This window comes from Prinia subflava, chromosome 13, assembly GCF_021018805.1.
Source record: "Prinia subflava isolate CZ2003 ecotype Zambia chromosome 13, Cam_Psub_1.2, whole genome shotgun sequence".
NCBI lineage: Eukaryota > Metazoa > Chordata > Aves > Passeriformes > Cisticolidae > Prinia > Prinia subflava.
The window spans coordinates 13,932,446-13,959,040 of NC_086259.1; the positions used below are offsets into that span (position 1 = coordinate 13,932,446).

The window sequence follows — 26,595 nt, forward strand, 5'->3', positions numbered from 1 at the left end:
ACCAGCCTCCTCTGGTGTTTCCACAAAAAGTGCAAGCTCACCCTATGTGTGAACCAATCTCTCCAGTGTTCCCAAGGAGCAAAAGTAAGTGTTTGAACTTGCTTTCCTTTAATTCCCAATGTATTAGCTGGATCCAGGTCCCTTCTAGTTTGTGCTAACACTCAATGACAGTTCAAAGAGCTGCTGTGTGGTTTTCAGGTGTGACAAGCTTCTGCTGCCAAATACCACCATTCCCACCAGCCATGAATCCTGCAGCCAGCCCAGCCCTAGGTGCACTAATCCCAAACACATCCTGTGCTACTGATGTACTCCATGCAGGGCTCTGCCTGCTGCCTGCACAGCTGGTGGCATGGTTTGCTGCAGCTGCATGGCTGGGTACCACCAGCACTGCTGCAGTAGTGAAGGCAGGGAGATGCTCAGAGGGCTCACACAGTTCTGACCACCCCACACTCCTCTGCTAAATACTCATCTGTCAGAGCACACCATTATTTGTGGGGACGTGCAGCTGTTCAGCAGCCACCTTAGAATCAGGTTTAATTGTGACCCCAAGACAGATTTCATTACATTTCAACTCAGTGGTTGAGTTGTGCTCTGTCATCAACCTGGGGCAGTCAACTGATTATAAAGCCAAGTATTTAATCACCTTAACCCTCTAGAGACTTAAATTAAGGCACTTCACCACAGTCCCTTTATTCCTCAGTCTTAATTGAGGTTTCATTACCCACTGGCTACAGGGTCATTGTTTTGAGGCACAGGTACCTGACAGCTGAGGACCTGGGGCTACCTCGGCATGAGCTTTCATTTGGATCAGGCAGCATTTGCTCATTCATCTCTGATACCCAGATAATGATCTCTGGCTTCAGCAACAAATAAGTTTTGAATATTGATTCACTTTCACCCTGCTATCCCCCAATCTAAACATATCAATTCACCAGCAAATGACAGACACTTCTCCCTACTCTCCCCCAGTTTAGATAAATCAATTCTTTAACAAGCGACTCATCCTCATTTAGTAAAGCACTGTGAAGATATACTTCAATAAATCTGTTCAAGTTTCCTACAGAGGAAAAATATTATTTTAATATACAATTTCATATTATTGTTTTAATAAAATGAGCCATTTACTGTGGTGCTCTATTGCAAATTGTATTACAGGTAAAATTTCATCTCCCCAGTCTCCACGGGGGACACAGAGGACCTGACACAAGACAGAAAAAGGACATTTGTTAAATAGCTGTTCAGCCAGGGAGAAAGCTGATTTGCTTTGGGCTCAGTGCTTTGTCTTTGCTTTCAACACCAACTATTTAAACTCAAAAACTGCCAGGCATGCTAGTATATTAAGATCTATCAAAATTCAAATAAGATGCATAATCAAAATAATAAATAATGTAGCATATAAATTGACTTTAAGGACTGAAGAAGTTGCATATGTATCTTTCAAGGTCTGCAGCAGCAAAATGAAGACATCCATATTTTCTCTTTACTTTCCAATCTGCCATTTCATGTCTTTAGGCACTGTTTTTATATTGTTATATTTGGAATGCAAATATTTCATAAAACTTTATATAAGCTTGAATACATTCTTGAGCATTTACATTTCCCTGTAATTCAGTAAAACAGTATTTCTACCAAAATCAACCTGACAATCACCATAACAAGGAATTCCAACCCAGTCTCCTGTTTCAAGGATGCTTTCAAATTCCTCACATCCTAAAGAACATTTTGACATCAACAGCTAAGCCATAAGCTTCACTAAAACCAAGAGAGGCAACACTGTCACGCAGTTCAGCATCCATTCAACTCCTCTCCTACATAAAGACTTCCCCAAAAAACCACCAACCTGTATGGAAATGAAAGTATTGAACAGGATTCATTTCCTGTGTCATCTCACACCTCTAGGACACAGAATTATCTTCCCCAAGATCAAAAGTGACTTACTTCCAAAGGGAAAGGCGATGGGAAAAACATGTTAGCATTAGTAATTGCAATCAAAATGAGTTGGCAAGTGTCCAAATTGGACAGGCAACCTGAAGACCTGGAACCCCTGGCAGTGCAGCAGAGCCAGCCCTGAGGAACAAGGCACACAGCTTCTTCTTAATCGGTGAAGGCAAGTAATTAGCATGAGAACATTTGGAAAAGAATAAATAATACAGTGTATAACAACCTTGTCCTACCAGAGCAGTTATCACAGCCAGGAGAAACTGAAGATCTTTAAGAAAATCCTTGCTGTTAAGAGTTACAGCAACCACAGAGAGGGACACAGACTGCAAGGCTCAGTGACAAGGCCAAGGGGAACTGTGTGCTGCCCTCCTCCACTGCTGTGACATCTCAAGTGGAGTCTCTCTAAGCTGGAAAACGTCAAAGTTAAAGTTAGAGAGAAATGAAGACGACTGTAGCCTTCACTCATGAAGGATAGATCCAAATGGCAAGATGAGAAAAGCCTGGCTAAAAATAAAAATTAAACCTTTGCAGGCTCCCCTACTGCATTTCATTGATTTCTTCCATGTTTGGTAAAGAAACATATAAACAGCAACACTGAAAACCTAAAATAAAAGGCTTTATTTTCTCCAAACAACATTTGCTTTCCTTTCTTTCTTTTCAAAAATGATCTTTTAACACTCTCAATATTTGTCAATAAAATGAAAATATACAAAAGCCATGTAAATCAACATCTTTTCTTCTACTTCAAAAAATATATGTATCCTTCACACTAAAAGCACACACTGATTACTTACAACACAAAAGCTTCATGGCTGCACAACCCTGAGGGTTCCCACACAGACATGAACACACTTGTGGGCACAAGACAGGCAGCACACAATTGGTGAACTGTTTGCTCGGGTGGTAACACCTCAAAGCTGTTGTTTTAAGGACTTTTAGCACAGAAAGGCTGGCAAATCCCAGCAACTGCACATTACTCGAGCCTCTCGTGGCTGGTGGAACTTTGCTGCATTTAAATGTCTCCTAAAGGTTCTGCTTGTTACAAGCCTAAGTGTCTACAGCCACTGGCTAATTCTTTTAGCAAATTTCATTCCTGAGAATTGAGCTCAGTTTTGGACCCATAAGAAGTCACAAGAGAGGGCTTGATGGCAATCCAAATTACTGCCTGAAGAGTAAGCAATGAACAGCCAGAGGCTGAGCGCTTCTCTGGCATAAACAGCTCCACTTGATCCTTCTGTCAAGTGACTGAAGTGCACAAAGAACTGGAACTCAAGATATCAGCATGGCATTCACAAAACAGCTGCAAGAATGAGATGGAGAAACCATTATCAGGCTTTGGCAAGGAAATTTTTATCTCAGTCCTCACTCACTGAAGTGCTAAAGAAGAGGCTAATATTCAAAGGCTACAAGGTGAAAATTCAGAGGCTCTTGTTAAAGAATGGTAAACTGGGACACGTACCCAAAACCACCACCATTTCATACCATCCAAAATGGTAAGGCAAGCTAGACAGTATTTCCCCCACATCATCATTAAGAATTAAACCAACTGTAAATTACTGGATGTCAAAAGCCAGTTTTTAAGGATGGCAGCAGGAGGCTCTGAGGCTTATGCTCATTTGTCAGCCCTTGCTTCCACTGAATCAAGGATTCCATGTTATTCTGCATCCTCAAACACCCAGCTCAGTGGCCAGAAATCAAGATCTCGTTTTCTTTCTCTATTTCCCACATAGAAAATATGTTGCAAGTAGGATTGATAGCTCAAAGCATCCTCCCAGCACTATCAATGTCACACCAGTTTTGCATTAATGTTACCTTGACATTAACAACATTTTTAACACCTTCTGCCTGCCTGTGAAACAAGGTCTAGCAGCAGCAACTCACGCAGTTTTAGAATTATTTTAAAGTGGAATGTCACTAGTCATTTGCTGCTGCTGAGCCTGCACAATCAGGTGGAGCTGTCTCTTTGCAATGGCTGTGTTTAAATCCCACAGAAACTCCAACAGCTTGCCCTGGAGGAGGATCTCCATGGGCACGAACTGCAGAACCTGCTGGGGAGAGTCTGTGTCCAGCAGGGAGCTGACGAGTGCACTCAGGTGCTGCAGGAACTCCAGGACGGGCGCGGGGACGCCGCGGAAGCCGACGCAGAGCAAGGCGGCGCCGGCCCGCAGCGGCTCCCGCGAGGTGGGACACGCGAACGTGACGCTCCTGAAGCAGCAGTGCAGGATGAACACCAGCCCGGCCGTGAAGCGTGTCAGGCAGGAGAGCACGGGCAAAACCAAGGCATCTCCTGCTGCCAGCTGGGCCAGCGAATGCAGGACACACTCCAAAAGCTGCTGCTGGTACTTTGGTTCTCCATCGTACAGCAAAGAGAAGCTGAAAGTCAGCAGCAAGGCTGAGTCCAGGGGCTTTATTTCCATATTGGGCTGGCTTTCTGTGTCACAGAGGGAGGGAAAGCCCACCACAAGGCACTTGAATTGCTCACTACAACTTTCATTTAGGACTTCCTGATGGCACCTGGAAAGGTCAGATACTTTTGCCAGTATGAGTTCCCCAGGAAGAACTTTGCAAGAGTGACAAGGCTGCAGCATTGATCTGCTTTTTAGCCTCCCCTCACCCAACTCCTTCACAGCTTCATTAAGATTTTCTAAGACCTGAACATCACAAAATGGAGAACACTTTACCCTTGGCAATCTTTTTCCTTCCAAAATGTACCAAAAGCTACATTCAAGGTTAGAAAATGATCCTTCCAGGATGCACATGTTCCCAGCATTATTTACACTATGTTCCTCAGCCCAGTGATCAAAATAACCCTTTGCCACTTTATCATTCCATGTCAAGGTTTCCATCATTTTCCTTTCATTGTATGTACTAAAATATTTGTTTCTTTGCCCAAACCATTTTGCATTCATGCTGCAACCAGCCTGGGATTTCTTGACAAGCCAGTTATTTCTGCCAATGGGTTTCATGTGGAAGTTTCGCATGAAGAACTCTACTGCACAGTCTCTTAACTTGTTCAGTTTCATCTGCTCTGCTTCTTCCATGTGCTCAAAAAGGCGAATATTCTCCGAGATAGTCTCCACCTGGCACTTGTGGAAGAACATGCAACACTCCTCATGTGTTCTAAGGAATGATTCTGGTAGTGCTTGCTGGGAGAAAAGGGCTTTGTTGATGATTTCTGTTCCAAAGTTCTGTGTCATTTTAGGAAGAAGCAGATGAAGGCTTTCTCTGCCCATATAGCGAAGACAAACCACATAGGCCTCTGAGTTTCCAGCTTTGCTGGTGGCTGGTTTAAAGACATGGACCTCCTCAAAAGAGCAGTTTAGCAGAAAGAGCAGGTTGATAGAACAGTGTTCAAACAGAGTGAACATCTTCAAAACAAAGGAGCCTCCAGTGCCCAGGATCATTAAAGCAGTGACTGTTTCACAGTAATGAAGGGGTGAGACGAGAGCTTCCTGCTCACCTGGATTTCCCTGGCAATCAAAGCTGCCATCAGCAGTTACCAGATGGACTGTGGTCATATTGCTCACAAAGCTCTGAAGTCCTGTTAGATGTCTTAATGTCATCACATCCCCAGTGTTATCTGGGCCAAAGTACCACCAAGGTAACGTATTTGCTATCAGGCGGTCATCCATGATCATCATAAGGATGTCATTGGCCTCATGATAAGGGTTTAGAGTATTAGCTACCCAATTCCAGTGGCAAGGGACATGGTGGGACTTCAAGAAGTGGTTAAGGCTGGCTATAAAAGCTCCAGGTGCTTCACAGAGGTGGACAGAATTCAGTTCTCCATCTTGAAGAGCTTCTTCTGGGAGAAGAGAAAAACTGCATAGGATCTCATGAAATTTGCACCATGCCTGGGTACAGAGCTCAGCATTCACAGATTTCTTCACATGAGATATTATCTTCCCTGCTTTATTGGTGAATGAGGTGTGCCGATGCCAATCCTCAAGGTTCTTGTCACTCAGTTGGTTCTTCACTTCATTCATTGAGTCCTTCAGAGCCAGGAGTGAGTGAAATTCCACATGATCACATGTAAAAGCATTGCTGGGATCTGGCAGCTTCCATTCATCGTTCACTGGCTTAGTGTAAGTAAACTTCTTTGCAAAGAGCTTCTCAGTTTCAGAAAGAATTTCAGGACTGAACTTTTCAAGGCTGGTCTTCTGGTTAACATAAGGCTGCTTGCATTTATCCATTCTTGGGTGGATTCACAACCTGGACAACAGCAGGGGAGAAGAAATGATGTCATTCCAATCACACCAGTACAGAAATAGGAAAAGATTTTTATAAAAAATAAAAATGTGTCCTGCTTAACAGCTGTATTCTGCAACAGAGGTAAATGCTTCATGGAGTAATGCACCAACAAGGAAAGTAAATGAGACCTATCCTAAATAAGGTCATTATTCAATAAGGAAATCAGAAGGTTCACCAATTCAATCCCCCATCTTGCCATTTACATAGTAAGTGAAGAGTTTGCTGGTGCTTGGCCCTTCACTGACTCTAAATATTCTGCTCATTGTCTGGGTCTAAACACTTCAACACAAATATCTCTGTCAGTCACAAAAGAGAACACACCACAAGCTCTCCAAATTCAGCAAGTGGCCTTTAAAATTTACCATCTGATTATGGCAGTGTTTATCTGAGAGCTCAAAGTATGGAGGGTGGGGAGCCACAAGCAAAAGCAACTTTGAGAGGGAGCACAGCTGCTGCTCCTCCAATTTCCCAAGTGGGAACAACACTTCCACCTTTTCCACCAGCCCCAGCATAAAGCTGAGGGAGCCCCTCATTGGCACCCTGGAGAGCTGGAGGGCCCTGGAGGGATGCTGGACACCAGCCAGTGAGCAAAACCCCTTTTCTCTGCTCAGCATTACCACTCTCTGCCAGATGACTGCAAACCCTTGTGCCTTCCTTTACTGATTGAAACAACTGTGATAAACCTGAAATGAGAGGACTTGGTTGCAGCTGTGGTCAATGGGAATAAGTGCTTGATGTTAAAGAAGAAAGTAGTGCTAAGTGTTGTGCTGCGAGTGGGTAAAGGCCAACAAACACGAGCACGCTCCACACAAAGCTGATGAGGCTGCTGCAATCTGCTCCACCACTCAGCACAAAGCACACACCACACAAGTGACAGGCACTAACCAGAAATCAGCCAGCCAGCAATTGATTCCAAACTAAAATGTTCATTTAAGCGAAATAATTTAATCAAAATTAACACGCAAGATAGAAAATCTCTGCGCCTATCACTTTAACCATCCCTCAAGCCCACCCATTCCCTCAAAAGCAAAATACAATGACCTTAAGTGTTACATAATAATTGAGTTTGAGAAAATATTAGCTTAAAACTGAAAGAGGTGAGAAACTTTGGAAACAATGGTCACCCTCAGCACTTGACTCTTCCCCTCGAACCCATGCAGCATCTCAGGCCACAGCCCCCATCTGTCTCTCCCCATGACCATCAGCCCTGTGAGAAGAGAGGCACATGGTCATACACACAGCTGAGGTTTCATCCTGCCTTTCCAATTTAAGGCCTTTCAACGGGCAGATTGAATTTCACTGTCCTCTGTGCAGATGAGCTCTGGCTTTAATCTTGTCCTTTCTTCTAAGATGTTCAGAGGAATGAGGAAAACTGCAAAAAACACAGACCATTGTGCCCTGGACTAGTTTATTTCATTTTAAACACCAACTATGAGTATAAGCTTTTAATTACAGCTCACCTCAGTTACTCATAGAAGAGGTTTGGGTTGGAAGGGACCTTAAAGACCATCTCGTTCCAACCATGGGCAGAGATACCTTCCACTAGACCAGGCTGCTCAGAGCTCCATCCAACCTGGCCTTGGACACTTCCAGGGATAGAGAATCCACAGCTTCTCTGGGCAACCAGGGCCTTACCACCTTCACAGGGAAGAATTTCTTCCTAACATCCAATCTAAATCTCTCCTCTTTTAGCTTAAAACTGTTCCCCCTTGCCCCACCACTATCTGCCCGTTTAAAAAGCTACTCTCCCTCTTTCACCTCAGTCTCCTTTAAGTACTAGAAGGGGCTCTAAGGTCTCCCCGGAGCGTTCTCCAAGGCTGAAAACCCCAGCTCTCTTAGCCTGTCCCAGCGAAGCTCCAGCCACAATACTAACAAGCTCAACCCTAAATCCAAGCTCACTCAGCGCATGGCAAGAACAGGCAAGCGCCTGCTTTTCCATCGTCATTTCCAGTCCCCTTCCGGCCAGCTCCGGGCTCGCCTCACCGCGCAGCTCCTCACCCATCGCCGCGCTCCGTTTCCGGCCCGGCCGCCCCGCTCCGCCCGCAGCGCCGCGCCCGCCCGAGGCGCCGCCCGCGCCGCCCGCGCCGCCCGCTCCCTACGCGAGGCCGCGGCTGCGGCCCGGAGCCGCTTCCGCTCTTACCGCGCCCGGCCCGGCCCCTGCCCGGCCCCTGCCCGCCGCCCGGCACGCCCTCTCCTCGGGGCACCGCCCTGGCCCGGGCCGGCAGCGTTCCTGCCGCTGCGGCTCTCGCCATCCCCGCCGGGGAAGGCTCGCGGCTGAGTCCCGCGAAGGCTGCGCAGGCCGGGCGGGCGGCAGCGCGGCCGATCGGCTCCGTTCCCATCCAGGAGCATCAGGGCGGCTGTTTCTCACGAGGAAAAGGGAGCGGAGGAGCCGCCTGTGAGCAGCGGGCAGCCCAGCCCAGCAGCACGGCATTGCTGGAGTCATCCAGGCAGCACTCACCACGGCTAGCGCTGGCAGGTTGCTCAGGAGGAGCAGGGCTTTGTTGGGATGTGTGGCCGCCCGCTGGAGAGGCAGGGCTGGGGCTCGACGCCCTGGTGTGAGCCTGAGCCCAGCGCCATCGGCTCGCAGCCCTGCAGAGGCCGCGGCTCAGCACACGCTGTCTCCGGAGTCAGCAGTGATGCTCCTCCAGAGCTTGCTTTGCCCTCTGTAACCCACAAGGCAGTTACTTAAGAAGACTCTTCACATAATAACCCATCTTACTGCCCTTTCTAAATCCCCAGGAGACTTGTTACACCCAGCTTGGGTTAGCAGGAGGCAAGAGCCTTGAAATATTAACAGAGTCATAATGAGCATCAGGGAGCATCCATTGCAGCATCCCTGGAAACACACACTTTAGACAGCAAAACAGCATCTAATCTGCACACAGAAGCAGAAAGGTCAAAGCATATTCATTACTACAGTAGACAGCAGGTGCAAGTTGCTTTCGAGACTTTAAATATTGTGGGGATTTTCCTATATGCAGGTTCAGGAATGTGGCACTCCCCGGCCCTTCTGGGAACAAATAGCCAACAATGGAGCATGAGTAAGCAGAAATCCTTTTGCTTTAATACCAGGCTTCCTGCTATTGATTTTTGCACTCTCACATATTCTTCATGAAGCTCAATCGAGTCCTAAGCCAGAAGTAGTTCCGGTACAGAAATGCAGTGCTATCAGTACTAGTACTCCAGAACTGATAACTTGGGAAAATTTTGCTTGAAGCCCAGTAACTTAAAAAAATCCTTTACGTGTCCATCTTAAGGATATAATAATGTATACATAAGGGATCTTTTCACCTGCTCTAGGTACATGAGAGAATTTGTATGTTAAAGTCATTACTGAGCCCAGGCATCTATGACTAGACAACTTTCCTCCCCTCTTTTTAACTGCTTACTTGCTTTCTAAAATGAAGCAATATTACTAAAAATATAAAAATAAAAAAGAATCTTAAGTATAAAAAAATCTTATTGCTACCTATAAACAGGGATACAGGACTAAAACTCTTTAAATCCCATGAGGGGGAAAAAGGAGAGACTGTATTTTTCCAGCCAAGACTGTCACATTGACTCCTAATAGTGGTGTAATGAAATGGTTTTTACCATTTGGCTGCCTCATCAGAAAGAAGTTTTACCTAATGAGAAAGAGCTGAGGTGTGGATGGAAGATTTCTCTGTCTCAGTGCCTCTTCTCCCTTTAACTGACCTGTTAGAAAATCACCTTTTACTCAACATATTTGGCTGTGTAAAAGTAGAGGGAGAGCTGGGACAAATGAATGAAAGCAGACGGGAGCTGGTGAGGTGGGGAGCTGAGAGTGTTGAGCTGAGGGTGTGGTGAGTTCTTCAGTGCCTGCTCTGGTCTCTGTTGATTGTACAGGGCACACAGTAATGGCATGGCTAACATCTTATCTTTAGCTCATGAGAATTTAAAGTTAGTGGGAAGGTCAAAGATATGTTACAGTCTGAAATGTTTGTTAGCAATAAAAGCCTGAACAGAGCTTTCCTTTAGTTTTGCTTTTCTCTCTGATATCTCTAGTGGTGCTGTGATGTTTTGGTTGCCTTTCTTTTGTTGTTTCTGTGTACTCACACACCAGCTACAAGTTTTACTCTGACTGACTTCTGTGGGCCATAGGTAATTAAAGCATTAAGTTTAAGGGTTGATTCTTTTTAATTTCTTCTTAAACACTCACTTTTCATGTGTTCTTGAGTGCTTGGATAACACTACCAAGAGAACAGCTACAATTCAGATTGCAGGGGAAAGTGGTGTAAGCAAGGCTTGACCTTTGCATTTCTACCCTGCCAGGCTTTTACTGTAGCTTGCAGCATCTCAGTGTCACACTCCCCTGGACTCCTGGAGATAAGGCTCTTCCAAATCACAGGAGAGAACAATTCATCACTGAGCACATGACAGCACAAGAGTCCTAGCTAAAATAAATGGGATTGAATAGCATGCTTAAGAAAAATGTGATGCTTTATCTGAAATTAAACTTTTAACTCAGCTTGTGAGCTTCAGGATCCTCCTATGTTTTCTGAAATGTCTTCAGGTTAAAGCAGAAATTTGAGTAGACATTTCTGTGTTATGCAAAATAATCTCTCTTGTTTGTTTGTTTGTTGGTTTTGGGGTTTTTTGGTCCACGTAAGATACTTAAAATGAGCACATAGCACTTTCTTCCTGCATTAGCCCTGCTTCTATGGAGCTAAACTTTTCTCAGCTGATCTACAGCTGATATTTTCCCAGTCAGACCATAACCTGTGTGCACAGCTGTGGCACCAACAGCCCCAGATGGAAGCATCTGTCTTTAAGGGAATATTGGGCAGTTAAACATGGGAAGTTAAACATTCCATTAAGAACAAAGTAGTCTTGTTTATGGCCCTGATTTTTTTTTCTTTTGTAGATATATGGTATAACTCTTACTACGTGTTGGAGCTGGGGTTTGGGAGCCCTTTCAGTCATACTGGATGTGTGCAGGGAGTTGTCTGGGGACTATGCTGAGCCACAGAAGAAACTTCCATAGATTCCATGGGATACCTAGTGCTTCTCACTCTGCTTCTAAAGATCAGTCCCAAACCCACATAATTTTGCACCAGATCTCACTATGGTTTTATCTGTCACTGTGCTGGATGCAAGATATTTGTAAATTGGGGTGATAGCAATTGTGTGGCTGAGCAGTTGAGAGAAGGCTCTCAGTCAGACATGAGAGAAATCATCCACAGTGATTATAGGGATGATTATGATTAGATTTATTGCTAATAGAGTATCTAAACTTTGCCAGTGTGGTATCTAAATCACAACACTATCTTCTATTGCAATGCAATGCATGATGCTGGGACAGCTGGTTGCCCTTAATGAAGTGGATTTCCATGACCTTGAGGACTGATCTGTATGGGTCATTCTTGTTCTGCTTCTGGCTTGCAGTCCAAAGTCAGGCAGACTTTTGCTTCACTTTCATCACCAGAGGAATTGCAGCCATTATCTGCTGCAAGGAAAGTGAGTTGGGAAACTCCAGTAAACAGTGTCTGATGTAGCCAGTTAGTAAAATGACATACAATTTTCTAACCTTTGCTTCTTTAAACAAAAATCACTGAAATGAAAGGGAGAATCTATTGACTGTTCAATAATGTGTTATTATTGCACCACAAACAAGATAATGAGGAATCATTGATCCTGTTGGAAAAGCACAAATACATCCTACAGATGTAGTTGTGACAGACTACAATTACAAATGGTACTATGTTCACCTACTGACCTCCAGAAATCAGTGTTTTCCAAAAGGGGCTTTGGGGAAATGAGGACATGGTCTTGAGACCTAGTGAAAGGTCTGGCATTTCACTGTGTGAAAGTATTATCAATTGTTGAAGAGGAAACCAGACCACAGAGCAGGATAAACTTTGGTCCTGTGTTGTTTTGATATGCATAAGTGGCCTTCCTAGGAAGAAGTCATATTCATATGGAGAAGCATATTGGAGTCCCAGGCCAGCAGCTGGCTGTGGTGCCAGGATATGAACTGCATTTACCTGTGTTGAATAGGAAAATATATCTATTGTCAAGGATTCTTAGTGATACCTGGAGCTGTGTAGTATTATTTAATTATCTGAGAATTGTTTTCTTCTGTGACAGGCCTGAAAGCATTTCTTCCTTATTCCTTATAATTTTAGTTCAAGTTATTTGTGTTTATTGTAGGCCAGCGGGGTACCTGGCCTTTTTTAGTCTCTAGTCCATCAGGATCTGTGGTTTCTTTTCCACTTACCCTCACTGAAGGACTGTTTCAGCCCTCCACACTTTCCCCTGAACTCTCTGATTTTTTGCCTGCCTCAAAGCTCTTCCACTTTGAAAAGCCCATCTATTCATCCCAAGCCTGACATTCTGCTGATCCCTGGTTGTATACCTTCAGAAGGTATAACTCCTTTTCTTAAAATCCCCAAATAATCCTTTTTATACTCTTTCTCTCTAAGTTCCTTGCCACAGGTGCCTTTGCTTCCACAAAGTCCCATAGCCATAACCCCAGTCTTACCCTTTGCTGTTTGATACATCTCCTAGAGCTGGAAGATGGAAATGTTGGCTGGTATGAAGACATCTCTGCTCTTTTACTGATTTCTGTGGTGTCATTTATTCCCAGGTTTCATCAAGTTCCTTCCTCTTTCTGCCTGAGTCTTATAGAGATGGTGAGATTTTACAGAGCAGGCATACAATTTGTGAGTGCTGTGGCTGCTTCCCTGCCAGTAAACATCATAAACCCTTTACATTAACTGATCTCTGTCCTAAAAGCCTTTTCCCACTGCCCTCACAGGAGGGCTATTTAGAACTGCACATTTTGGGCAGCAGGAAGCTTTTTTCCTGACGTCTGGCCTGACTGAACACGCATCTCCTCGGTTTCCTGCTGCCTGTCTTAAGTTTCTGTATCTCTCCTGCCTCCATGGCAACATTTTTAGGCTGTCATGGAAGCATTGCTTTGCTCTCATTTTGCTCAGCTAACCATGACAGGCTCTTTGATCGTCTGGTTTTCTGTTCCCCTGGCCAACCCTTTGCTGCATTCATGTGGTCAGAGGTCTCTTTCCTGTCGAAATACAATGAGCAGCACACACACCACTCCAGGCAGATACTGCTAGAGATTGTTATGAAAAATATCTGTTGGGGAATAACTTTTCTGATATATAATTTGATTTTATTTACCTTTCTTGTGCCTAGTAACACTCCAGTGGCTGTCTGGCTAGCCAGTGTACAGACAATAATGAGTTTCCCGAACAAAGCCTTTCCAAATTGCTGCAAAATTCCTGAATAATTCTTGGCAGTAATTTTTAAATCAAACCTGGAACGTGCGCATTTGGTAATCAGCAGAAAAGGAAAAACTTTCCAAGCTTTAGCCATTTCACCTTCCTCCAAAACTCTGAGGCACAATCCTGGCTTTTTTAAATATGAGAGAATTGGGAGAAATGCCCCCAGCTAAGTGAGCACAGCCCCTGTAAGGGCAGGGTAGTGCCTGCAGTGCTTTGGGGGGATGCTGACTTCTGAGCTAGGTGTCCCCACTGTGTGGACACTGTGAATATTCCTGCAGTCAGTTCCCCTTCCCAAAAGAGTGATGTGCAGTACGTGTGAGAAGACTGCAAGATAATTTGATACTGTGATAATGTCAGCACACAGGGAAGTGGAGACTTAGCATGAAAGCATTAATTAAATGTTTTGATGAAATGCTTGCAAAATACTTCAGGACGTTTCTTTAGATGGAAGTTGCTGTAGGAATGTACAGCACTGTTAGAAAATTATTTCAGGTGATTGTATCTGCATCCTGTAGCAGTTGAAGTTCTCACTACAGAAGCAGGGGTTGAATGACAGCCAAGGCAGTAAAATCAGGATTATAGATACAAATTGCTGCAGACACATACAGACAGAGACAACTGAGATTCCTTCAGGACAGAAGACTCTCAATACTTTTTTTCAGCATTATGCAACCTATTCAATACCTTCTTTTTCTAGATAAATCTGATTTGGAGTATTCCCTGCAGTCTAATTGGCATGAATGCCCTCAGTGCTCAAATTAATTTTGTCCTAGTAGGGTGAACGTTTATTTTGTTCTTGTCCAGCCAATGCGGCATTACAGGTTAAAACTCAAGTAATTTCTGTGGCTGTTAAATAACAGACACTGCAGAAAGACAGATAAAATGGCCCCTTTTTGATAATCCTGTTTTCCATGTAAATCTAAACTAGGAAGGAGGTTGTCTCAGATGAGAGCAAATTGGGAAGAGCTCTCAGGCTGTCTGATCTCTCTTGTCTGCTTTGCAAAAAAGAATCAGATTAATGAATGTAATCAGATTAAGGCTGAAGAAGGGAACATATCTGGGGGGCATCAGAACTCTGCTGATACCAACAAACTATATGGAAAATCAACATTAAGGGCCTAACATTGCCCTGTAATCGAATTTAATGGCAGCAAGTAATGGGTTTCAAAGAAGTCCTGAGTAGTGGCAAGAGGAGCCTGGACTTCCAGAGGGCAGAAAGACTTGAGGGAGCTGGGAAGTGGCTCTAAGACCCTGGGTTTGGGTGAATTGCTTGGGATGATGGTGACTGGCAGAGTCCTTTGGCACACTGGCTCACAGCCAAGCATGTGAGCCCTCTTTGGGCACAGGGTTTGGTGCAGTCAAATCTACCTAAAACCTTCTCTGCTCTCATTCTGCTGTGCTTTGTACAGAAAAACAATACTGAAAAAAGGATATACCTAGAACAGACAGAGGCAGAGATGACCCAAGATTCAGAAGTAGTACAAGAATGAGAATGATAAAAATAGTTGAAAAATGAGGGGAAACATGGTAAAAACAGAGGTAGAAAGAGGGCATAGAAGGGAAAATGATTTATAGATCCTTCATGTTGATTTTCCCACTGCCTCCAGCAAACCAAGAGTAAGATGCACCATGCCAGTGCAGCAATGAAGTGGCAGCACCCCACCTGCTTTGTCTCTGTAGAAGAGGAATTTTAAGCTTTATAAGAGAAATTAAGAAGTAAATGGAAGTGTGAATTTAAGGGAGAAGGTCAAGAACTTGACAGGAAAGGGCCTCATTATGGTTCCTATTCAGGTCCATTTTCTGTATCTTTGGTGCCAACTGTATTTTTCAACAAATAAAACAGAATTGTACTTATAAATTCTCTGGTTGTTGCAGACTCCCAGCCTGTGCTGGCTTTGCTGGGTTTCTGCTTTCCAGCATGAGGTATATCTATCTCTAAAAATGCTGGCTTTTTCTTGCTGTGTTTATTACCTTGTTTGACTTTAAAGTTCTCAGAGACAGTTTTCTGGGGCAACAATGGTCTGTTTGATGCAAGGTCCTCAGGATGATAAATTAAAGAGGACTGTAAGAAATAAGAAATCCAAGACTTGAAATGGGTACTGCCCAGTTTTCTAAATTTTCTTTAATGTCTGGCTGATTTGTCTAAGAATTGACAAGTTCTAATAGAGGTTTTGTCCCTGCTTGGGATATTTATAAATTCTACTCCCATGTGTCCATTTTGGATCTGTTAAGCTGTGAATGCATATTGTAGATATGGCCTTTCAGCTGGGGCGTGTAAGGTCTCTACTCATCACTGATTTTCTTGAATTTTTTTGGCGTTCAATTGTCTTGGAAACATCTCTGGCTCTGTAAAATGTGGTTCACATCAGTTGTTGGGATCAAACGCTGATGCACTAACAGATCCATATGACAAGGTTGTTTTTATATTTGTTTTCATACACAGCAAAGCTAAAATTAAAGGGACAGATGGTGGGGTGTCTGTCTTCTTTCCTGTGTCTCCCATAATCTCCTGAACAGAGGTTTAGCATATCTCAAATAAGTATTTTCTTTTGGAAAGGATGAGGCAATTAAATATGAACAAAAAACCCTGAGGGGAGCTAATGGGTCATCAGCCCTGGTTGCCATGAAAGAATGGGAAGGTGATGATGTGAGATATGGAAAGGTCTGGTGTCAGTGGTAGGTGGTACAGGTACAGTCCCAGTGTTTGATTTTTGATTTTTTTGTGAATTGCAGAGGAGCAGGTGATTCCAGCTGGTTCCCAGGTGACACAAGAGGTGCAAATCCAGGCAGATCCCTTGTCAGCCACTGAAAAGTTGTGTGCGTGCGTGTGAAATTTCTAGGCTTAATCTGCATTACAGTGTGTGTGTGTGCATGCGTGTAAGCTTTCTGCAGAGCTCCAGAGCATGTGTGTCATGTGGGGTGAGGCCAGAAAAGCAGATGTCCTGAGCATGCCACTCCTACTCGGGGATTAGAGATGCTCAGGGGACAGCAGGAAGAAGCTGGGACACACCTCCCTGACTCACTGCCGGAGACAGCAGCAGCTTCTGCAGGTTCAATAGGCCTCAAATAAAACCCTGCAGCTCCACTTGCAGCAACCATCCCCTTCTTTTGGTTAACCAGAGAGGAGGAGGATGGCCTATGCTGAGGAAGACAGGTAAGGTGCTGTGAAATAGGGGATGCACAGATGTCCAAGCTGGATGGGCTAACAAAATTACATCGCTTTTCCTCACCTTGTTTTCTTTCTACTGGGCACTCAATAAATGTCAGACAAAGGCTGCTCAGAAGTAAACATCTTGTTATTGGAGAGGAATCTGGCCATCTGCCTGTGCAGGTGCTGGTATTATGAAATATGGCAGCAAGTAGGTGACCTTGGGAGAGGTTATGGGCCAGAAGAGGCAAATGTCTCCTGTGCAGAGGCACAGACTGTGAGAACGTATGGCCGTGTGCCCCCAAACCTAATGCTTTAGCTGTTTATTGGGATATGCCCGCTTTTTTACATGGATTTGCTTTCAGCCAATTTAGAAGCACAATAAGGGTGGGGTTTTTCTTTCACGCCATGAAAGATCTGTCACCGGTGACAGTCCTGTGTTTTGCAACAGATGCGTTTCTCCAGCGGATGACAGCAATCACAATAAAGGGGATTGTGTTTTCAGCTGATCCTGTGATTTAATCCAAAGTGATGCTACCGAGCACTATTATTAGGTGTGCATTGTTAGAGCAGCTAGAGGGGCCTTTGTGCTACATGTATTAATTCAAGCTGTCAAAAAGCTTGCATAGGCCTTGTGCTCATGCAGTTCCAGGCCAAACACTCTGTTTGGTGACCCATAGGTCAAACTCCCCCTTTGCTCCTGCTGAGCAGGTATCTCCCTTGCATTCAGAAATTATCAGTGCTTGCCAGTCCCTTTGATGTCATCCGGAAGGCTTCTGAAAGCTAAATGCTGCAAGCAGATTAATTTTGGCATCGCTGTGCTCTCAGCACTGGGGACAGCTCTGATGTGCCCGAAGCTTTTGGGATGGACAGGGCTCTGCCAGGCCCCTGTGCACTTGCTGGAGCTCCTTTCAGGCAAGAAAACATATGCAGCACTGCAGATTTACTTCTTTGGTTAAGAAGTATTTTAATATCTTCTGTTTAAAGGGAAAAAGAATTCACTGTAACGTCCCATAGCTCAGTCAATCCTGATGTTTTCAGCTGACATTGAATGGATTCCTTCCCACATTCCTAAAATTTCTGAGGATATAGGAATAATATCCATTCTTTAGTGTTATTTTGCAATGGTTTATGCACTTAAAAAAATACTGAAACAAGCAGTATTATGGTCACGAGGAAGAGCAGATCCTGGTGACCTTGTTCTTTCCTCATGCCTGCCACAGGTATGTCAAAAGCGTGGGCATTACATATAAATTCTCTTGGTTCCCTTGAATTTCTAAACAAGGATTATGGTTATTCAACAGAGAAATTGGGGAGAATTGTTCATTAATGTATGTAAAGCACTTTTAAAGCTTTTGTCTGGGAGCAAGTGATAACGTAGTCAAGTGTAGTCTTTATTAATGTTACTTTCACAGCTCCTGCTTATTTCAGGAGCTCATGATACACTTAGAAAATTCAGTATGTGATGGTAAATAAACTCTCTCATTTCCAAACTTTTCCTTTGAAAAGTATTTCAGCTAAGTATGACTCTTCATTTTAATCTATGTGTATGGAAGTTATTTCTTCTCATTGGATTGCAGGTTTATGACTTTTTAGGTATTTTTGACGTCACAGTTTGTAACTAGGACTGTAAGTTTGATGTGTCATATGCTGGATAAGACTTACAGTAGTAACTAGACAGCTAAGAGATTAAATGCTTACAAAAAAATATCTGTGCAGTAACTACTGACCCTGTCAGTATAAAGAAAGAAAAGATAGAATTGAGAACCTTTGTTTCAATATCTGGTACTTTAGTTGGAAGAACCAACTGTACACAGACAGTCAAATCCTTTTAGTGGCCTGAGACCTCCTGGAGTGAGGAGCACCCCTTTGAAAGATTTTCTGTCTGTCCTCTAAGACTGCTGAGAGCAGCATCACAGCATTCCTAAGGTTTACACCTCTTGAAACAAGAGACTCGACAAAAAAGGAACCAAAAGAAGCATTCCTGGGCAGACAGTGACTGCTTATCACCACCTCCAGTCAATTTTACATCACCTGCAGCCTCACAGTATCTGATTTTCTCACCTCTCAATAATCACATCAACTTTTCATAGAGAGAACCACTGTGCCTGCCTGTGATGGTTCATGCCAGGACCCAGTCCTCTACAATGTACAATCATTAATTCTACTCATCAATGGTAATGATTGAGTTGCTTCCAAGAACTGCTATTAGTACCCCTGCTTTTGAGGATAGCTTCCAATCAACCTTGATATTGACTTCCAGAAAGTATCTGCATTGTCCTATTGGAAACAGGATTATAGGATTATTTTGCTATTGATTGTGCTTCAAAACTGTGATTAAGGCATCTGAATACTGGGCTAAGAGGTTAAAAGTTGAACTCCTCTCCCTTCCCATGAGACAGATATACAACAGGCACTGTAATGCCAACTTCTACCCCCCCTTCAGGCAATGAGGCTCCCTGCTGGATAAGACTTTTAACCAAGGTATTTGCTGAGTTTCTCTCTTGAGTCAGTCTAAGATGTGGAGCCCAGATTCCTGCTTTTCACTTGTTTTGATGGAAACTGATGTCATTGGGCCTCTTGGCTATGTCTGGGCTGCAGGTGTGATCCCATGCCCACGCTGTGGGAGAGAAGAGGCTGGGTAAGATCTCCCTGTTTACCCTCTGTACTGAAGGCACGAGGTGTCGAGAGGGTGGGTGGGTGTCTGACATGTGGTACCAGCCTGGATGGAAGTGGGAGCTGATGGCACTCAACACTTACAGAGACTGCCTTCTCCATCTCTGTCGATGCTGCTTGACTCATGTCTCAGGAGTTCATCTGAATCTTTACCTACTGCAGGTGACAGTGTCTACTCCATCAGCACAGCATTCCAGCTGTGTTGTTCAGGTCTCTTCAGAGCTCCGCACTTGGATTTCCCCATCACAGGCTGGACATCCCCATGCAGACTCATGTCGGTGTAGAACACAAAAAAAAGACAAAAGATTCCAAATATTTCAGAAGGCAAAAGGCATAAAAACCCTTCAATTGTCTAATTTTATAAGGTGTTCTGATACAGACTTAACACGATTGGTGAACAGGACTGATGCCTCCTCAATCCCATTGGTCAAACTAGAGAAACAGCCAAAATGTTTTTCTCTGGGAACCAGAAAGACAAACACCACCTGGAGGAAGATTGTTTTGGGAAAGGATAGTTGTTTTCCTAGGATTGTTTTGGGAAGAAGCTTTCCTAAGAAACTTTTCCCTTGAGAAAGGAGTTAGCAACTACCAGCAGGCTAAAACCTCTAAGACCCAAAAATATCAGGCCCACAGACTCATATAGGTTGGAATTTCTCAGTCTAACTGTGCTTTTGCCTTTTTTCAGTAACTCAGGAGAGACCAGAGCCCATCAGAAGCAGGAGTGGTTATGCCTTGTGGCATTTCTGTGATCTAGGTATCATTAGCCATTCTTCATCTACAGAATAAAAACAGCCAAGGGGATTCAAATGACTTCCCTGTAGTCAGGGGTAAAATACATGAGATTAAAAGTGATGCATCTTCAATAATAGCAGTGAAGCTTCTATTATTATAGTCTTAATGAAATTTCTTTTTCTCTGCACCTTTTCAGGACCTTTATCCTTTGAAGCTTGTTCTTTGGTAGTCTCACTGACCTGTTCTCCTCCTGCAGAAACAGCTACGAGGTGTACAAGGAGACAGCAGAGTGGCTGCGTGCCCGTGCTGCGCAGCGGCCCAGGGTCGCCATCGTCTGCGGCTCTGGGCTGGGAGGTCTGGCTGATGTGCTGGAAAACAAGACAGAATTCCTGTACGAGGACATCCCCCACTTCCCACGGAGCACGGGTGAGCACAGCTCAGGGCGTCAGCGCCCCACGCAGCAGCAGCCTGAGCAGAGCCTCACACAGGGGTCACTCGGATCTGCAAACCAGTCCCATGCTGGAGAAATGTGTGTTCGCAGTAAAAAACATAAATATCATAGCACAGAAATATGTTTTTATTTATTTGATTTCCAGCTTCTGCTTTTGCAGGAGTGCTTGGCCCTGTGGTAAAGCAAAATCATCTACTAACAGATCAGTCTGAAGTCAAACTCCTTGAGACCTGTAACTGAAGTGACACTCTGTTCTTTCCAGTGGCAGGGCATGCTGGCAGATTGGTGTTTGGGGAGCTGAAGGGACAGCCCTGTGTGTGCATGCAGGGGCGTTTCCACTCCTACGAAGGCTACTCCTTCAGCACGGTGAGTCCTCCTTCAGGAAAATATTCACTGGGGGAGATGTGTTGTAAAAGCTGCAGAAGGGACTGCTTGCCTTGCTGTTTAGCTACAGGATGTTAGCTCTTGCAATGAACTCATATTGCTCTTGAAATGAGTCTTTCTTAGATTTCAGATCTTCCCCCCCCCAAAAAAACCTGGGAATTCAAACCACGAGGTGGATGGCTTCTGCTGGGTGAAGGTGATGCTGCACAGCCACATAAATTGGCTGACCCTGCTACTCTTGCAGGGAGAAATAGTTTATCATAGAAGGCAGATTAATTTACATGCTTTAACTTAGTCAGTTTAATCATGGTTTAAATCAGCAACCACAAAACTTTGATAAGAATAATCTATTTCAATCTTCTATTGCCTTTCTACACTTTACAGCTTTTTTTTCCCCTAGAAAAAGTTCCCAGGCTACTGCAAGCTGCTGTAACCTCCCAGCTAACACACTGGAATGTGTGGAGATTTATGTTACCTACCATGCACATATGTACTTTTCTGCTAGAAAACAACAATAATATTTATTTATTGGCTCTTTTTTAATTTGGATTGCTCTGAGATTCTCCTTTTTGCATTGAGGTTGTTTGCATGTGGATATAAACTGTAATTTTTGGCACCACTCAACTTCTTATAGAAAAACAACTATTTTAAAATCACTCAGTACAAAACTAGGTTTATCAAGACATGTTTGCCTATTAAAATTAACTAATTTCTTGAAGAAGTGGTGTCCATTATTAGGAAATTTTTTGCTCACAGTAGCATCTGATTGATAGCAGGTATCATCCAAATTCCTTTGTGACTCCTCAAATCAAACTTCCTAATTTTTTTTCTCCAGCTCCCAATTGTTCCTTAACTTTGGATTACTCTCCAGGTCCCTGTGAATAAGTGGTTACTTCAATCAGCACAGTGGTTTGATCTCTGCAAGACCTTGGCAGTGAGCAAAAACTGTCTGCATGTTCTTTCTGCACCACCTTTATTTGACCTTAGTGCAACTGTAGGAAATGTGGTCTTGGGTTTTAATGCAGGATTTTGTTTCATTGCAAGATTATGTTTAATTTGTTTTTAAATCATTAACCTTCTATTTAAATTAGAGGAATGTTTAAATTTGAAGAAGGTTGTTTTGTCTCCATGTGTAGACTCTTTGCATCCACAAATTGTGATATTACAAATGTAGTAGCAGTAGCTGTCTGCTGACTGTGACACTCATTGCACAAATACTTTTGCTTCTTGCAGGTCACCTTTCCCATCAGGGTGTTCTTTCTCCTGGGGGTGGAGATCTTGATTGTCACAAATGCTGCTGGAGGACTGAATCCCCACTTCCAAGTGGGGGACATCATGTTCATAAGGGATCACATCAGCTTGTTTGGCTTGGGAGGGCAGAATCCCCTGCGTGGACCAAATGATGAGAGGTAAGTAAGAAGGCATCAGCTCCATGTCCATATCAATTAATCCTTTCTTCCTTCAGCCATGGGCTGGGGGTGCCAGTTGTGACAAATATTTACTGAGAGGTAGAGTTTGGCTCCAGGTAGCCACAAGAGAGGAGTTACAGCAGTAGCTCTGTGTGCTGTGCCACCTGCCCTGCCTTCCCTTGGCTGTTGCTTACTTTTACCAGCCTACAAGGAGTTTACACACAAACCCTCAGAAGGTTTTGTTTTGTACAAGTAGGCTTCTGAGCCTTCTCCTGACACAACCAGCTGCACCATCTGCTAGAGACACCCACTGCTTCTCTTCTTGTCAGTCCCTCTCTCTGTTGGTTCCTCTTAACTGAGCAATCAGTGAACTGTGCTGTCTCCAGCCTGGGTTTATCAACAGCCATTTCTGGTGTGATGGAATGAGTACAGCAGAGGCCAGGCAGTAGGTGCAGGGCAGAGCAAAGATGAAACCTCTAAATTTCCTGATCACCACTGCTGTATCCAGGTCTTTAAACTGGGGTGCCTTTGTATTCACTGAAGGCATTGCTCTGATGAGAGGTGGTTGTCTTGGCAGCTTTTTCAGAGACCTTGAGATCTACAAGAACAACCTGCTGCTGGCTGAACTGGGAATTCAGGTTTCCTGTACTGGCTGTGTAGCAGAATCTTTACCTTATGGAAAGTGCAGAGAGGAGCTTCTAACATATCCTCACCCCTGAACTGCAGTTGCCACCATATTTGGATTTGCTTTGAGCAGGATGCTGGACTAGATGACCTTGAGGTCCCTTCCAAAATGAATTTATGATCCTAAAATCCTTCCAAGACACCATCCGACTGGTAAGATCGAAGGCCCATCTTGAAAAATGGATGGATTTGCAGGGCAGGCATCTGGATTGTCCTCAGATCTTTCCAGAGAAAAAGTTCTGCTGAGAGTAAGGTGGCCTGCCTGGTTTTCAGTTCTTTCCTGATGTAACAGCAGACCTGGCTCTTGCTTCTGAAAGAATCTGAAAGGTGCTGGCAGGAGAAACAGCAAAGGTCCCTCAGGAGAAACAATCCCTGTGCTGTGACTCCATGGCAAGAGGACAGTACCCATCTGAAGTGGAACATCTTTAGATTTTTGTAGGTATTGCCGTGGGTTGGAGGAAAGTGATCAAAAGCAGGGACGCCACATGGAGTGTTTAAAGCTCTCTGGACTTGCATAATTGCTCTGGAGCAGGAGGAGAAACTCCAATCAAACAACTGCATCTGGACAACGTTCAAAGGCAGCATAGCTGCCTCATTGCCTCCCAAAAGCAGCTTCTTGGTGAAGACTGCAGTGCTCCGGGAGGTGACTTTTGTACTGCTGACCAAGGCATCAAAATGGGCAAAAGGTCTTTATGAATCAGGTTTCAAAGTATTGCAGAGATTTAGCTGAGCAAACTTCTAAAATCCTGTCCAGCTGAGCTACCAGGAAGGATTTATCTAAGCACAACAGAGCAAAACTAGAGGCAATGAAGTGATGTGGAAATAATATTTTTTTAATAAATTAGAGATTGGGCTTCTGCATAGCTGGCCATCCTTCAGAAAAGGGAAGCAATTTTCATGGTGATGAATACTTATTGCCTTAGACCAGAAGGGAAAGTTTGTTTTTATTTATATAATATTTAGTGTTTATAAAAACAAAATAAGCCACCTACTGCCCTAAGCATTCAGCTGGAAGAACATGTAAACAAGCAGAAGCTTTAATGGCATAAACGAGGGACCTGGTCCACTCCTACTGAATTGCATTGGTGAACACGGCTGGGAGTTTATTTTCCAGGTTTCCTCAGTGGCAGCATAACAATCTTTGCCTTCTACTTCTGCTCTCCTTGAGTCAGGAGCAGAATTCTCTCCATCAGGAGCAGGACTGAGCTGCTATTTTGAGACCTAAAGCAAGAGACCCAGTCTTGAAGCAGAAGATGAAAGCTACCGAAAATATAGCCCTGGAGCTCCAAGATGTAAAGTAGCTGCCTGCTGTGATGGGCCTTAAATACTGATGCTCCATCAGGCCTGGCTCAAACCCCCACTCAGGGGCAGCCTGAAGGACTCTGTGCCTCAGGAAGCCCAAAGAGCAGCAACTGTCTAGTGGGGAATGTTTAAAAGCCATCATGAGCAATTGCTGGGGAGAAAGACAACTGGCCATCATTTCTCACTAGACAAAAGCCCATGAAATACCATTCCAGAAGGGTTCCTGCAGTGGGGAAGTAGTGCCAGGCCTTCCAACAGCCATCACCTCTGTGTGCTGACAGTCTTGGGTGATTAGATCTAGCAGGAATTTCATGCCCAGGTAGGTGCCCCATTCCTGGAAACATTCAAGGTCAGGTAGGACAGGACTCTGAGCAACCTGATCTCGCTGAAGGTGTCCCTGATCACTGCATGGGTTTTGATGAGATGGCCTTTGAAGGTCCCTTCCAATTCAAATTATTCCATGATTGATGGCAGAATTACCTGATGCTAAGAGAGGAATCAGAGAGATTGATCCATGGCAGGTCTGCCCTTAACCCTTCCCTTTTCTCCAAAGAATGACCACCCCTGGGCTCTGACAGAGGGAGCAGTAGCACTATCACACAGCTGTGTCCTCTACTGCCTTTCAGGTTTGGAGTGAGGTTTCCCTGCATGTCAGATGCTTATGAACAAGACCTGCTTGGCCTGGCAATGGAGAGTGCCCAGGAGCTGGGGTTGCTGAGCTTCACCAGGGAGGGAGTGTACTGCCTGCTGGCCGGGCCCTGCTACGAGACCATCGCCGAGTGCCGCCTGCTGCAGGCGCTGGGAGCCGACGCTGTGGGTGAGCTGAGCTGCCAGGCTGGGCTGCCTGGGCTCTTTGGGCACATGCACCAAGCAGTTAATTCTGCTCAAGGCTGACTTGCTTCAGTCTTTGACTCTCTAAGTCTCCTGGGGCTGGAGAAATGAGCTCTGTGTATTTCTGCTTCATTCTGCAGTGGCTTAGTGCGGCTCCTGGGAGGATCTGCAGAAAGTCCCTGTGCTTGCAGCTGCACAGGACAGGGATCTCGGCACAACTTTGTGTTTATTTTCTAAACACAAAATCTCTCATGCTCAGATAGTTCCACTTCAGGAGGACTGAGAGGGACCCAATAAAAATGAAGTCTTTTTCTAGCATTTTTCCTCCAATTCTGACACTGTAAAGATTTTCACTGTGCTTTTTCTCTACAATCCAGTCCCCCTTATGAGTCTTGTTTAGGGACAGTAATCATGGATACCTTCCCAACTGTGTACAGGAAAACTAAGTGCCATGATCCATATGACTCCTCCAGCTATGATTCCTTCCATGACCCCTGGCTCATGGATCTCTGTTCATTAGTACCTGCACATTCACTGTGTGTGAGAAAAGGAGCTCAGCTCCCTCAAAGCCATTTTTATTTGCAATAGCTTTTTTAGCCAAGGAAGAGCCAAATGACATAGCACATCAGTACTTCCTTAGCAAGTCTGCAAAGCAGTCTGACACATCTTGAGGAGGGAGCTGTGGCACAAGGATCAAATGCAGGAGGCTTATTGTGCTGAGCAGAGTTGTAACTGTAGTGCTGCAGCTATTTGAGCCTTGTACATATCACAGCCTTTAACTATTACAGAGTTCAGACACAGACCTGGGGGGAGTGAGACAAGGGCGTGTGCTTGGAGGTAGGATCGTGGTTTGCAGCTTTGGGGAGATCTTGTTTTGGTGTAAATCCTGACTCATTCTGGCTCTTTTCTCCCCTACTGTAGGCATGAGCACTGTCCCAGAGGTGATTGTCGCCAGGCATTGTGGCCTCCGAGTCCTTGGGATCTCCCTCATCACCAACAAAGTGGTGATGAGCTGCAGCAGCCAGGAGAAGGCCAACCACGAGGAAGTGCTGCGCATCTCGGTGGTCCGGGCCGAAGCCCTGCAGAGACTGGTCACACACCTCCTTGGGAAGCTGGGGGAAAGCACAAACTCTCCATGACCTCCAGCCATTAGTCCTTCATATCATAATGTGTGTGAACACTACCAAGTGCTGGGGGAGAGCTGTTGGTGGGACTGTCCCCTCCTCTCCCGATTTTAAATAGACCTTTTGATCTTTGTGCTTTATCTGATCAGGTGCAGAGGTTCTCTTTGAATTTGCCAGGATGATTCCTTCATTAGTAGCCAGTGACCAAAACAGCTGCTTACTGTCCTTTCAACACTCTGGCACATTCCCAAACCCCAGTGCCAGCAGAGCCCTCAATACTGCGACCTCCAGCTGCCTCTCTTGGGGCTCCCTCCTGCCCCAAGTCTCTGCTCCCCTCTGCACATGAGCCAGGTCAAGAATTGGTTGTGGGGCTTGGTGTCTGCTGGGCCTGCTTTGG

General features: G+C 44.6%; 2 protein-coding genes across 8 annotated transcripts; one reads left to right on the plus strand and one right to left on the minus strand.

The window, feature by feature from the left end:
* Positions 1-2,536: 2,536 nt before the first annotated feature.
* CMTR2 (cap methyltransferase 2) lies at positions 2,537-8,725 on the minus strand. 7 transcript variants are annotated; one of them, XM_063410787.1, is made up of 2 exons: positions 8,333-8,725; positions 2,537-6,153 (listed from the first exon to the last, which is right to left on the minus strand). In XM_063410787.1, the coding sequence occupies exon 2, from the start codon at positions 6,132-6,134 to the stop codon at positions 3,840-3,842; it is 2,295 nt and encodes a 764-aa protein (XP_063266857.1). In that variant the 5' UTR covers positions 6,135-6,153; positions 8,333-8,725; the 3' UTR covers positions 2,537-3,839. The 7 variants fall into 7 exon arrangements, with proteins under 7 accessions (XP_063266857.1, XP_063266852.1, XP_063266856.1 ...); XM_063410782.1 differs by lacking the exon at positions 8,333-8,725 and adding an exon at positions 8,191-8,326; XM_063410786.1 differs by lacking the exon at positions 8,333-8,725 and adding an exon at positions 8,176-8,278.
* A 7,863-nt stretch (positions 8,726-16,588) lies between these two features.
* On the plus strand, positions 16,589-26,289 carry PNP (purine nucleoside phosphorylase). Its single transcript, XM_063410429.1, has 6 exons — positions 16,589-16,611; positions 20,270-20,439; positions 20,727-20,830; positions 22,082-22,257; positions 24,870-25,060; positions 25,996-26,289. Exons 1-6 carry the CDS (start codon positions 16,589-16,591, stop codon positions 26,211-26,213), a joined length of 882 nt encoding a protein of 293 aa, XP_063266499.1. The 3' UTR covers positions 26,214-26,289.
* Positions 26,290-26,595: the final 306 nt, after the last annotated feature.

What these genes read in the sequence shown, in the direction of transcription:
- PNP (XM_063410429.1), top strand. Translation starts at nt 16,589, where the DNA reads ATGGCCTATGCTGAGGAAGACAG. An exon ending in GCCTATGCTGAGGAAGACAG is followed by an intron (nt 16,612 to 20,269) that starts GTAAGGTGCTGT and finishes CTCCTCCTGCAG; the next exon opens with AAACAGCTACGAGGTGTACA. An exon ending in CCACTTCCCACGGAGCACGG is followed by an intron (nt 20,440 to 20,726) that starts GTGAGCACAGCT and finishes TGTTCTTTCCAG; the next exon opens with TGGCAGGGCATGCTGGCAGA.
- CMTR2 (XM_063410787.1), bottom strand. Translation starts at nt 6,134, where the DNA reads ATGGATAAATGCAAGCAGCCTTATGTTAACCAGAAGACCAGCCTTGAA.